A 12,983-nucleotide genomic window follows, 5' to 3' on the forward strand; every position below is an offset into this window, starting at 1 on the left:
GGATACAAAGAAAAACCTACAGGTAACTCCAGAAGAAATACAGGCTGCTTTGGAAAAAGAAGGTGTGGTTGTTTCAAGGAGTGTAATATGATGATACTTAAACAAAAATGAGCTGCATGATCGAGTTGCCAGAAAGAATCCTTTACTGCACCAAAACCACAAAAAAGCCTGTAGGTGTGATGTGTCAACATGTTGTTGGGTATATTATAACCAGGTTTTTTTGTTGCATTGGCACAGTAAAGGCTTCTTTCTGGCAACTCGATCATGCAGCTCATCAAAAACAATCATTGAATCAGTCTGCATTACTGTGGATTTTCAGGCACATACACAGATATTTGTTCGATTGATCAGAAGTGGTCAACAGAATTCTGCCATAGCCGACCTAGTGTCAGAGCCTGGAATCAAACCTGGGCCTTCTGCAGTGAGAGACAGTGTTTCTTCTCACTGAGCTACCTGGAATGCTGGACAGCTCCCTTGACAATTCTTTGGCTGATCCTGCCTTGGCCCTGTTTTGTCTTGAACCTTGAACTCCTTGCTCCTCCCATGAACTTCCTATAAAAGCCATGTCTCTGCACTTCCTGGTTGCCAGATTATTGTGCCTTACCAGCCAATATCCCGCTTACTGTTCCTGCTGCTGTCTTCATCTACGTTACCAACCTTTGGCCTGCTACTGACTACGATTCTGCCTCATCCTATCTACTACCATTGGTGACTGACCCTTGGCTTGTGACTGCCTCCGCTTCTGTTTGATCCCTGAACTGTTTGATCCACTTTTGGTTTCCAGCCTACTCATTCCCTGGTGGGGTGATCTTGAGATCTGCGACCTGGCATTCACACGCGGCCAAATCCATCTCCACCATTAGGAGCTCTGGGGAAGACAGGTGGATGCTTAGACCCCGCACCTCAGGTGAGCCTGCGTCATTCCCAGGGTGGGCCGCTGGTGTACCAATCCTGCTGGTTTCAGGTAAGCCTTACAACTGCTGTAGCAACTGGTCTCTGAACCTGACCTTATATCGTGACACCTAGGCAGCTCTCTATAGCAGACAGAACAGTGGATGTCAACTTGCAAAACATGAGGGCCTTAACTGTGACATCATCAAAGGGCCACACATAATATTTAGTATGAATTATGCTACAGAAGACTGTCAGAGACTGCCGACTTACTATAGGGAATGGTTAGAAACTGAATATGCTACAGATGTGGTTGGGGACATGGTGTTGAAGACAGTCGAACTGGAAACATATTTCATGAGACTGCCGGAGATCACTGCCATTAACTCTCCTTTACAAAATCAGCACTACCACTGTTGACTGCTGGGGTCAAAGGGCCACAGGGCAAACACCATAGGGGCAAATGCAGATCTCCAGCTGCAGGTTGGGCACTAGGGAGACTGAGAGTTTCTGCATTTTTTTTTATTAGATCGGTTTGGTCACATTGAAGGATCATATGACTAAGTACATGACCGTGATAGTTTATACAATTTTGGGTATACATCATCTATACAGAAAACAAGGCAAACAGAGAACGTGTATATGATTGGAAAGCTTTGTTTTTTCATGAGCAAGAACAAACAAAAGAGACCTTCCCCCCCCGAAACAGATGTTTCATTTGTAGGTGGGAAAAGGTGTGCTGTATTGCCTAGTGGCTATACAGTATTTCCCCAGTGGAATTACCAACTTTGCCCACCTCCCCTTGTTGCCATCTCTGTAATGGTATAAATGAGAATTCCAGGAAAAGAAGACAGGGTCTAAGAAATATTTTGTTGAAATGAGTGGTAGCTAGGTAGAGCTATCTGACTCTTCCACAGACCTTCCTACCTGCACATTGTATTTATCTCCAGCATAAAATGTGCATTGACATTGTAGTTTCATGGTGTTGTTTTTTTGCCTAGAGTCTATAATAGAGTAAGGCCGGCCATACATGGGTCGATATTCAACGATTTTTCGTTCAAAAATCGGACCTAAGAATAATCGGCCAATTTTAGCTATTAGTGGGGCAATAGCACCGGCCGATTTTTGTGGTTCCTCTCCATTTCGATTATCGGGCATGCTGGAAAATTCATGAAAAACGACCGATTTTCAAAATCATTGGTGGCACCATTGGATATTAGAACAAACAATGTTTTCGATTTTCGAAAAAACGTTCGGAATTCGACCCATGTATGGCCTGCTTTAATCTGCACATTTCTGTGTCAGAAGTTTATGTTTCTGTTCAAACATGAGGCGTGTCACATGGCACTGCACAGATTAATGCATGACCGCTGTCTGTAGTGTGAGAACTGACATTCACTTGAAGAAACTAAGAAACTACATATCCCACAATTCCTGGCTCTCTCGGTGTAGCCCTGGTGCAGGTGAGATCTAAATAGTAATTAGATTTGACACAGACACAAACAGGAAGAGCAATCAACAGAAAGATCACCATCCTGGAATAGATATGCTTCATTACATTACCACACCCACATTTGTTATACAACAAGAGGAAGTGGCGAGTCATGGACTTTATGCTGCATGACCTGGAACAAGAACTTGTCTGTCCCTTTAGTGAATAGAGACAAGCTAAGTGAATGAATACATGGACATAGAGGAATAGATAAGCCATGACTATACAAACTTTAGTCACAACATGTGTGCCCATCATTACAAGGTAAGGCAAACAGCACCGGGAATATAACTATTAATTAAAACTATTAATACCTAGTTAAAACAACAAAATTACTTTGAAAGTGTACAATGCCTTTAAGGCAGATTTTGTTTAAAACAAGATATATGTCTAGTGCATTGGTACATAACAAATATAAAAAGTGATGAGTACTTGACAATTCCTCGCTTCGATTAATACTGGTTGCGCGTGAGTACATGCTCCGTGCAGTGCGTGTTTTCAGGCTTTTTCCTTCTAGAGGGCTGTTTCCAGGTAACCAGGTCGGTGAGTTCTTTGTGCGTCCAGGGACGGTGTCTAATAGGTCAGTACAGCCTAGGAGCCGCACCTCTAACACACCTGTAAGAAGAGACCACACACAGAAACATGGATCTTTGGATATGGGTACTTTGGTCTATTAACCTAGTTATTTATTATTAACTGTAATTTAGAAAACTTTCTGAAATACAATAAATTACATTTAAAGCTTCTTTGCAAGGAAGATTGAAAGGAAGTATTTGAATGAATATGGGGACACTGCCCCCCTCCCCAAATGGACTTGTCCAGGCACAGCTATACAATAGGCCATCCTACAGCTTAAATCTTACATTACCGATGCCAACAGGCACTATAAGGTATTGATTTTCATTTCCATTTGGGTTTCATGCCAGATCTTCAGAGTGCCCTGGGAGTCAAGGCATCAATATGGGCACATTCTCTCCCCCTGCATCCCCCAATCCAATGCCAGATCCCAAAAGACCTACTAACAGGTAGTGCAAATACATTGTGGTTTTATGGGGAGGGGGGGGGATTTAGGGTAATTCTTAAGCAATGAGGCAATGCGGCAATCCTTATCAAAGTTTCTCCCCTCTCGCTGTAATCAGATTTGACACTGACGGTAAAATTTGAGTTATATTACAATCCGACTCGTTACCCACATGGAAAAAAATATATTTGAAATATATTTTAAAAATATTCTTCCCAAATATATTGACATATTTTTAAATACTACAACTTGGGCCATATTCAATATATTGAAATTTATTTATATATATATATATATATATATATATATATATATATATATATATATATATATATATATACACAGTATGTTGAAATGCGTTTTTATTACAAAATATATTTTGAAAAATATATATTTTTTAAATATATTCTTCAGATTTTTTTAAAATATAAAAAAGTAATTGTAACATATATTTTTACATTTATTTGTAAATGCATTCCAAAAATGTAGATTTGTATTTTTAAAGACATACAGTATATTTGAAAATGCATTTTGAATAATATTTTTCATATATCTTGTAATAAAAACGCATTTCAATATATATATATATATATATATATATATATAGAATATGGTCAAAATTGTAGTATTTCACATATATGTCAATATATTTGGGAAGAATATATTTAAAATATATTTTTCTTCCATATGGGTAGTAGAGAAGGGTTTGGATCACTGCCAACATCTTAGGTTGTTGCTATCCCCATCATGGAGATTTCTCCTCACTGCCTGTCCATTTGAAGGGTAATAAACAGAACAGGTATTGGGGGAAAATATCCAAACTTCCTATTTGGAAGGAATAGGATATTTGTAAAGCAATAACAACATTTCTTGCTGCCCCCATATGGCAGCGTACTTATGGTTGGTTGTTCTGTTTCTATCCAAAGCACAGAACAGTAAAGGACTAGAAACTCAGCACCACTGGTCATGAACTTATGAAGAAAAAAGAAAGATTGGTGAGGCTATATGTCCTATATGTTTATAGAGTTTTCACTATTTTTGTGGGTTGGGGAAGAGTACCCAACCAAAAGGTAAACATCGAGAGGCACAAGGAAAAAGGACGTTATGCTAAAATGATCTGGAAAAAGTGAGCCACAGGATTCAAATGATTAAAAGATTGGTCAGATCCTGGTAAGGTACAATGGCTCTGACTAGGTCACTGTCAACAAAAACTGGGCACTTCTCAAAACAGGGGGCCCAGATATGAAGCTTCATGTATATAAAGTCTAATGACAGCGCCAGTCTGAGAGTCCAAACTCTTTTAATATTAATATTGGTTCATGGACAGGAACAAAGAACAGTCAATGTGTTTCAGGGGCTTGATGATATCCCCCTTCTTCAGGGCTTAAATATAAAGGGTAATAATAAGAACTCAAAAATGGCACAAATCAGTAAGAGTAAATTATAGCTGTATAGGGGTTAGAGAGAATCAGTGAATCAGCAAAAAGCTCTGTCCATATCCAAACCACAGCACAGTAGGGATCAAAACCTCAGCATCACTGGTCATGCAGTCTTAACCACTTCCAGACCGGACACTTTTACCCCCTTCCTGACCAGGGCTATCACACTTTGAATGACAATTGCGCGGTCATGCAACACTGTACCCAAATGACTTTTTTACCATTTTTTTTAGATAGATAAAGCTTTATTTTGGTGGTATTTATTCACCACTGGGATTTGTATTTTTTTTGCTATGTAAATGAAATGTCCAAAAATTTTGAAAAAAAGTTTTTTTTTAATAAAATTTTGCAAATAAATAATATATCATAAATCTTAGCCAAAATTTATTCCGTTATCTTTTTAGTAAAAAAAAAAAATTTTCAAATTAGTTTATAAGCAAAAATTATAATTTTTAAACATTTTTTTTTTTACATTTTTATTTTATTTTTTTATATTATTTTTTATTTTTATTTTTTTACATACTGTCACCCTAGCAGTACAGTGTCACCATGGTGACACTGTACTACTTGTGAGGGGTGATGAAGATTTTGTTTTTTTTTTTTTACACTGATTGCTTTTACACCCATATAGGATGTAAAAGCAATCATTTCTCTTTCTCTCTGTGTGCATTCTTGCACTCATTGATAAGAACTGAGTGAGCTGTGATTGGTCACAGCTTGTCACATGGTACAAGGCTTTTGTGAATAGCCTTGTACCATGTGACCTCTGTGATCATTCACAGATTTCACACATAGTAAGCAATGATGTCAGAAGTGACATCTTGCTTACTACTTTGCATGTGATCACTGATTAGCCAATCAGTGATCACATGATCAGGACCTCGTACAGAGGTCCCGTCCGACGATCGGTGTTTCACTGTCTCCGGAGGACACAGCGGGCACCGGATCGCGGTGCTGCGCGCTCCCAGGGAGCGCGCACAAGCAGGGTGCGGGGAGGCCGTTTATAGACGGCCACCCGACCCTGCAGTGCCACCGTCCGGCCGTTTATATACAACGGCCGGTCGGGAAGTGGTTAAGGACAAGAGAGACAGGTAAGGTAGAATGCTGTTAAGTTTTACAGTATATACTGTGCTTTTCACTGGTTTTGTGGGTTGGATGGGGCAGAGAAAGCAACCATGTGTAACCATGGTGAGGCACCAAGAAAATGGTATATGCCAAAATTAAAGTGGTAGTAAAGGCTCAAGGTTTTTTACCTTCATGCATTCTATGCATGAAGGTAAAAACCTTCTTTGTGCAGCAGCCCCCCCACCCCCCAATACTTACCTGAGCCCCATCATGATCCAGCGATGTGCACAAGAGCTCTCCAGGGACTCTCCCTCCTTATGAGAGAGAAGCAGGAGCCATTGGCAATGTCAATCACGGCCAGTGAGCCAATGAGGAGAGAGAGGAGGCGGGGCTGAGCCACAGGTCTGTGGGTGGATGGACACACAGATCAGCAGCTCAGGAGAGAGCCTGTTTGGGTGCCTCCATAGCAAGCTGTTTGCTCTGGGGCCACTTGGCAAGAGGGAGGGGACAGGAGTGCTGGTGGGGGCCCCGAGAAAAGAAGGATTGGGACTGTTCTGTGCAAAACCACAGCACAAAGAAGATAAGTATAACATGTCTGTTATTTTTTTTTTTCAGTTGCCTTTAATATCATTTCAAATATTCTATGTTTGCAGTCCCATGGGAAGCATTACCTGTGAGGGGGGCTGATTTGGTGAAAGTGCTATGAGGAGAAGAGTGGGAAGGAGCGCTGTGTCTGGTTGGAGAAACACACATTGCCATCTCCTCTCGCAAGAGGCATCTTTTAGGGTGGTCATCAGGAAGGTCTTCTAGACATTTTTGTAGAGCCATAGTCAGTAGATCCAACCTCTGCCGAGACTCCACAAGACGAGTTTGTACCTAATTAACACAAGAAACAATCTAAAAAAACATTGATTTTCTAGACAGTCTTCCGTTTACATAAGACGAAGCTATAACATTCTTCATGTTAACTGTGCTACAGCTGTAAAGTCACTTCTTTGTCATTTTGCTTTTCTTGCAGGAAGTTATTCATCATCTAAGCCAATACTTGCCAAGTTTGGGAGGATCAGAGCTGTTACATTTCAGTACAGGATCTGTGGCTTTAGCTTAGTGTCCATTCTGACCTATCTGGTCCTTTGTTATGTGTTAACAAATGCATATAAACCTCCCTAGCGGTCTGATTATGTCAGTATTTCTGTGCTCAAAGTGGTACCTTTTTGCATGGAAATATGTTGATTTTTTATTGTAGGCCTGTAATTCTTAGGAATAACTCACTGAAATCTGTCCTAACCAGAGTCTAGTAAACATCCCAGGTATGATAAAATTTGAAACACGAAATCATAAATTATAATATAATAAAAAATAATAAAATAATAATAAATTTAATTCAATAATGTAATCAAACCAAAAACACTGAAATCTGAAATAGAGCGCCAAGTTCGCACATCACTGAGCAAAGTCACAAAATAGTTTTCAGTGTCTGATGATGAATTTCCCCACGAATCATTATCACTCAATTCTGCAAGTGGTTCTGATTTACTATCGCTGTTCTCTAGCTGGTCTAAAACCGATTTTGACGTAAAGGGACGCTTTTTGGACGCCATGGACGTTTCTCAGTTTCCAGGCAGAAAAAATGCAGGCAGGGCACAGGACAAAGCACTCGGGACAAAATGTATGTGAAATGGTTTGATACAGTAATGTTTTACTATGTGATTTTAATGTATTGAGTAAATGTTACTTTTAAAATTTTTGAATTTCCCGCCAGTTCTTTCCCCCGTACGTCCCAACATCACAGGAAACGGAACCCGGAAGACAGATGCCGGCATCAACTGGAGGGGATAGCCGGGGATGCTGCAGGGGGGACATCGCGGGAACGCAGGACAAGATGAGTGCAGGAGGGATCCCGGAGCAATGCTGCAGGGTAATCCCGAGTGTAGCTCGGGGTTACCGCTTCTGGTACTGAAAGTTAACCCCGAGCTACACTCGGGAATACCGCCAGGGAGGTTAAGGAGTGTTATGATGTGTCTTAAAGCTTTAAAGTGGTTGTAAACCCTTACATATACCTATTGAAGTAACTGGCCTCAGATAATACACGGAGATTAAACAAATCCTCCTATTTAAGTTGTACATGTTTATCTACAGATTTCTTTCCTCTACAGCCAGTCAAAGTGCTGAATTTATAAGGCTTGTTTGAAAGTTCAGAGAAAAGGGGCGGAGAGCTGAAACTACAAACTGCAGAGTTCACTATGGAGAGTTCTGAGAGCTAATTGGAGGAAAGGGACACACCCACCTCCACACAGCTCACAGGAACAGAGATGACTCTCTGCTGTCACTCTGCTGGAGCTCCCTCCCCTGTCACCATTTTTCTCTTGGTGTCAGGAAAGCTTATCAGAAGTGACTCATGCTCAAAGCAGAGGAACAGAAATCACACTTAGTGCTCCTAACTGAGACAAGTAGACACTATAGAGGGATATGCTTTGTTCAAATTTCATGTCTGAGGTTTACAGCCACCTATCACCAGAGCTGTTACATGTTCCCCATACCTAGAACTACAGGATATTTTTCTTAGCTCCTGAATAGCGTTGCATGGCCCCAAAGGGAAGGTGAGTATGTGCAGCTAGGAGAGGAAGTTCAAGAGTACCTTCATTCCCCCCCCCCATTTTTTTCTATACCCTTGCTTCCTGGATGGTGTTATCTGCACAGTTGGGATACTCACCCAGCCACTGGATCCTCCAGCGTTGCCCCGTTGACATCCTTCTGTCACCACACAGCGCTTGGTCCCACGCCGCCATCTTACTTGTGACGTCATCCCGCCCCCCTCCTTACTGAATGAAAGACTAAAGGCCTCCTGGAATATGTGACGTGTATATCCCAGGAGGCCCAGCGAGCACTGTGCACGCCTAGGCAAATGACATGAAAAGAGAGGCGGGGCCTCTCTGTTTGCCTAAAATAAAAAAGTGAATTAAAAAAAAAAAACACTGCCGTATTCATGTAGAGGAGGGGTGGAGAGTGGGGAACCTGACATAAAGGGTGACGATCTGCTCTAAGTGAAATGTTGCTTTGCTCTGGATGGGCAAACGCAGGCTCACTTGAATCTATCTGCAGTGTTGCATAGCTATCTACAGAATGTTTTCACAGACATAATATTCTGTGTAGACAGTTGGCAAAGAGCAATATGTTAACATTTCCCACTGGGCACACTGAGATTTCCAGAGATTAAAAGCATATTGGAACAAGCTATGTTTTGAAACTGTTTACAAAGTTCACCATCTCACGGTCTTCCCTTACAGAATGAATACTCCCCAAAAGTGTCCTTAATTCTGGGTTCACATGTATGCAGTGAGGTATATCGCATGTAATTTTCCGTCCCGGAAATCAAGGCCGGTCAGGGACACTCAAGTAGAGACATTCAGCTTGCCCAGAAGCTCTGTCCGCTCACTGTGATGGTGTCAAAAGGGGGATGATCTGGTGGAGGTGACTCAAGTACAGTTCTTAGGCAGAGGTGGGGTAGGCTTCCCTGAATAAGTAAGTTTTCAAAGATCGCCTAAATGCAGACAGGGTGGGGGCTGACCAGACATACTGGGGTAGAGAGTTCCAGAGGGTGGGAGAGGCTCAGGAGAAATCTTGGAGGCAAGCATGGGAGGAAGTGATGAGGGAGCTAGAGAACAAGATGTCTTGGGAGGATCGGAGCAGGCGATTTGGGCGATATCTGTGGATGAGGTTGGTGATGTAGCTAGGGGCAGTGTTGTGGATGGCTTTGTAAGCTGTGGTTAGTATTTTGAATTTTATACATTGGGTTAGTGGAAGCCAGTGGAGGGATTGGCAGAGAGGGGCAGCAGTCGCTGATCGGTTGGTAAGGTGTATGAGTCTAGCAGCAGCATTCATAATAGACTGAAGGGGGGGGATAACCTGTGTAACTATTTAATTGTTGTCAGATCCCTAATGGATGCACATGATTAAGTTCCTTGTAGAACCACGTGCATAATAAATGATTGCCCCACCCCTAATTAACTACCTGCCCGCAGAAGAGCTGCTACAGGGCAGCAGGGCTGCAAAAAGTCACGTAAATATAATGATGGGGGCACGTGCATGCGCCACCCTGCCCGCACTGCTATTGGCTGTTGGACATGTCAATCACCAAGTCCCGGCCGGTGATTCTCAGCTGGGACTCCGTGATTGTTGGCAGAGCTGACGTGGGGGAGAGACCTGTGTGTAAACAACACAGGTCTCTCTTCTGTCAGCAAGGACATGCTGCTTTGTATCTCTTTGCACAGCATGTCTCCATAGTAAAACACACACAGCACATAATGTAAAACACACACAACACACAGTTAACTCTTTGATCGCCCCGGATGTTAACCCCTTCCTACCCAGTGTCATTAGTACAATGTCAGTGCTCTTTTATTAGTACTGATAACTGTATTAGTGTCACTGGGGATGTCAGTGGCAGTTAGTCAGTTCCCACCCATTGTCGGAATTCCTGCCGCAGTCCCACAGTCCCACTATAAGTTGCTGATTGCCGCCATTACTAGTATAAAAAAAATAAAAATACAAATTCCAGTATATATAACGGCATTTGCAGGCTCTATAACTTTCACGTAAACCCATTATTATACACTTATTGGGATTTTTTTTTAGCAAAGACAGGTACATTTTGGCCTACGTTTTTGAAGAAATTAGATTTTTTTATTTTTTTTACTGGATATGTTTTATAGAAAAAGTCAAAAATATATTTTTTTTGTTTCATAATTGTCGGTCTTTTTTTGTTGATAGCATAAAAAATAAAAACCACAGAGGTGATCAAATACCACCAAAAGAAAACTCTATTTTTGGAAAAAAAAGAACATAAATTCAATTTATGTACAGCGTTGCATGACTATGCAATTGTCAGTTAAAGTAACACAGCACCGTATTGCAAAAAATGGCCTGGTTAGGAAGGGAGGTAAATCTTCTGGAGGGTAAGTGGCTAAAGTACATGCTCTGCCTTCAGTGGCTTTCTGGACACAAAAAAGAAAGGTGTCCCTAAAAACTTTTTTGAAATGTTGTCAACTATTCTATCCTGTTCTAGGGAGAGAACCCTGCTTCTCCATAGATACAGCAGGGTAAGTGAGCGTTGTCACCCTGGAACAGGAAGTGTGTTACAGGCAGGATTGCCTAAAGGAAAAAAAAACCTGCAAAAAGAAACGAATGCAGCCATCACATCTGAGGATTGTTAATGCAATATATTACATACTGTATGTTTTTGGATTTAGGTTAATCAGGGACATCTTCTAGACCAGTGGTTCTCAACCTTCCTAATGCCGCGACCCTTTAATACAGTTCCTCATGTTGTGGTGACCCCTAACCATAAAATTATTTACCCAGTAATTATAATTCATGAAGTGTTGTTTTACCTCCAGTACTGCTGCTTTCAACACAGTAGCTGCTTTCAACACAGCAGCTGCTTTCTACACAGTAGCTGCTCTTTACACATAGGAAATATGTGTTTTCCGATGGTCTTAGGTGACCCCTGTGAAAGGGTCGTTTGACCCCCAAAGGGATCGCGACTCACAGGTTGAGAACCACTGTTCTAGACCATTTTTAAATCATACTATTTGAGGCTGTAAAAACAGCTATGAGATGATAAATATGGTACAAATATATTGGGAGGTCATCACCCTATGACCAACAAAAAGAAAATCACTAGAGAGAAAAAGGGCGTTCTAGGATGATCCATATACAGGGCCGTGGAAAAGGGGGTACCACCAGTCCTTCTGTATGGGACCCAGGCCAGCAGGGGGGCGCAGGCAGCTGGGTGAACTGGGTATGGGCAGGGAGGGTGATCGGCACGACGGGGGGGGGGGGGGGGGCAATTACTGGAATGGCTCTTTCTGCAGCAGCTGAAAGCTGGATTCTTCTCCTCTCCCTCCTGCTGGCTTTCATCTGCTGTAGAGAGCAAAACAGGAAATTGGTTCCAGTAATTGCCCCTCTGCAGCACCCTTGGAACCATATCATTGGAATCCCTGTTATCAACAATTAGGAAGAATATAGATATAAGGGGAATAAATGTTGGAAAGACAGAACATAAGATAGCCGCCTTCGCGGATGATTTATTATTCTATGTTGGAAACCCGAGGATAACACTTCCTAACCTAATGAAAACACTGAAGGAATATGGGGAAATGTCAAATCTAAAAATTAACCCGAGCAAAACAGAGATATTAAATATAAATCTTCCAAAGAGTGAAAAAGAAAATATACAGAGAGAATTTCCCTTTATATGGAAAGATAGAGAAATAAAGTATCTGGGAGTAAAACTCACTCCCTCACAGAAAAATCTTTATAAAGCTAATTATATCCCAATGTTAAACGAAATTAGAGAGGAATTGAGGAAAATGGGTAGTGGAAATCCTTCCTGGCTGGGTCGTATTAACCTGATAAAAATGGTAATTCTCCTGAAAATACTGTATAAATTTCAGATGATTCCCATTAATCTTCCAGAGGTGTATTTTAGGACAATTAAGCGAATGGTAACTAAATATATATGGAAAAATAAAAAACCTAGGATATCATATGAAGTGCTAAGCAGAAATAAAGAAAAGGGGGGGTTGGGAGTACCAGACTTTAAAAGATACCACAGGGCAGTCATTTTAGCAAGAATTTTTGACTGGATATATAATTCAAAGAGTAAACATTGGGTCACAATTGAAAATACACTTAGTAGAAAGGAGTTGGGTAGGAGTGTATGGGTGCCACCACAGTTTAGAGAATTAGAGGAGAACACGAGTATATACACGAGAATTGTAATAAGGGAGTGGGATAAAATGCACAAACAGAGGAAATGGGATTATAATTCACTATTAATGTCACTAAGAAATTCAGAGTTTTTCCCCCCAGGTAAAGAGGAAACTTCAGGTAGATGGATTATGAAGGAAGACGCTCAGTTAAGAGATGTAATGGAGGGGGTAAACTTAAGAACACTGGAGGATTTGAAAAGGGAAGAGGGAAGAATTTTCACTAGGATAGATATATGGAGATATAATCAACTGAAACAATTTGTGGAGAAATTGACGAAGCCCCTTAGAACTAGGAAAGAGTG

At 41.2% G+C, this 12,983-nt stretch overlaps 1 protein-coding gene across 1 annotated transcript in view; it reads right to left on the reverse strand.

The window, feature by feature from the left end:
* The window catches only part of LOC149448718 (serine/threonine-protein kinase N1-like), a 128,194-nt gene that overhangs the window by 53,611 nt on the left and 61,600 nt on the right, over positions 1-12,983 (reverse strand). The window contains exons 6-7 of the mRNA XM_089651777.1: positions 6,580-6,784; positions 2,816-2,998 (exon numbers count right to left, since the gene is read on the reverse strand). Coding sequence (XP_089507903.1) covers positions 2,816-2,998; positions 6,580-6,784 — 388 coding nt within the window. The remainder of the gene's footprint in view (positions 1-2,815; positions 2,999-6,579; positions 6,785-12,983) is intronic.

The sequence above is a fragment of the Staurois parvus genome, unplaced genomic scaffold, assembly GCF_062004578.1.
Source record: "Staurois parvus isolate SC_StPar_1 unplaced genomic scaffold, SC_StPar_1.0 ptg000662l, whole genome shotgun sequence".
NCBI classification, from domain to species: domain Eukaryota; kingdom Metazoa; phylum Chordata; class Amphibia; order Anura; family Ranidae; genus Staurois; species Staurois parvus.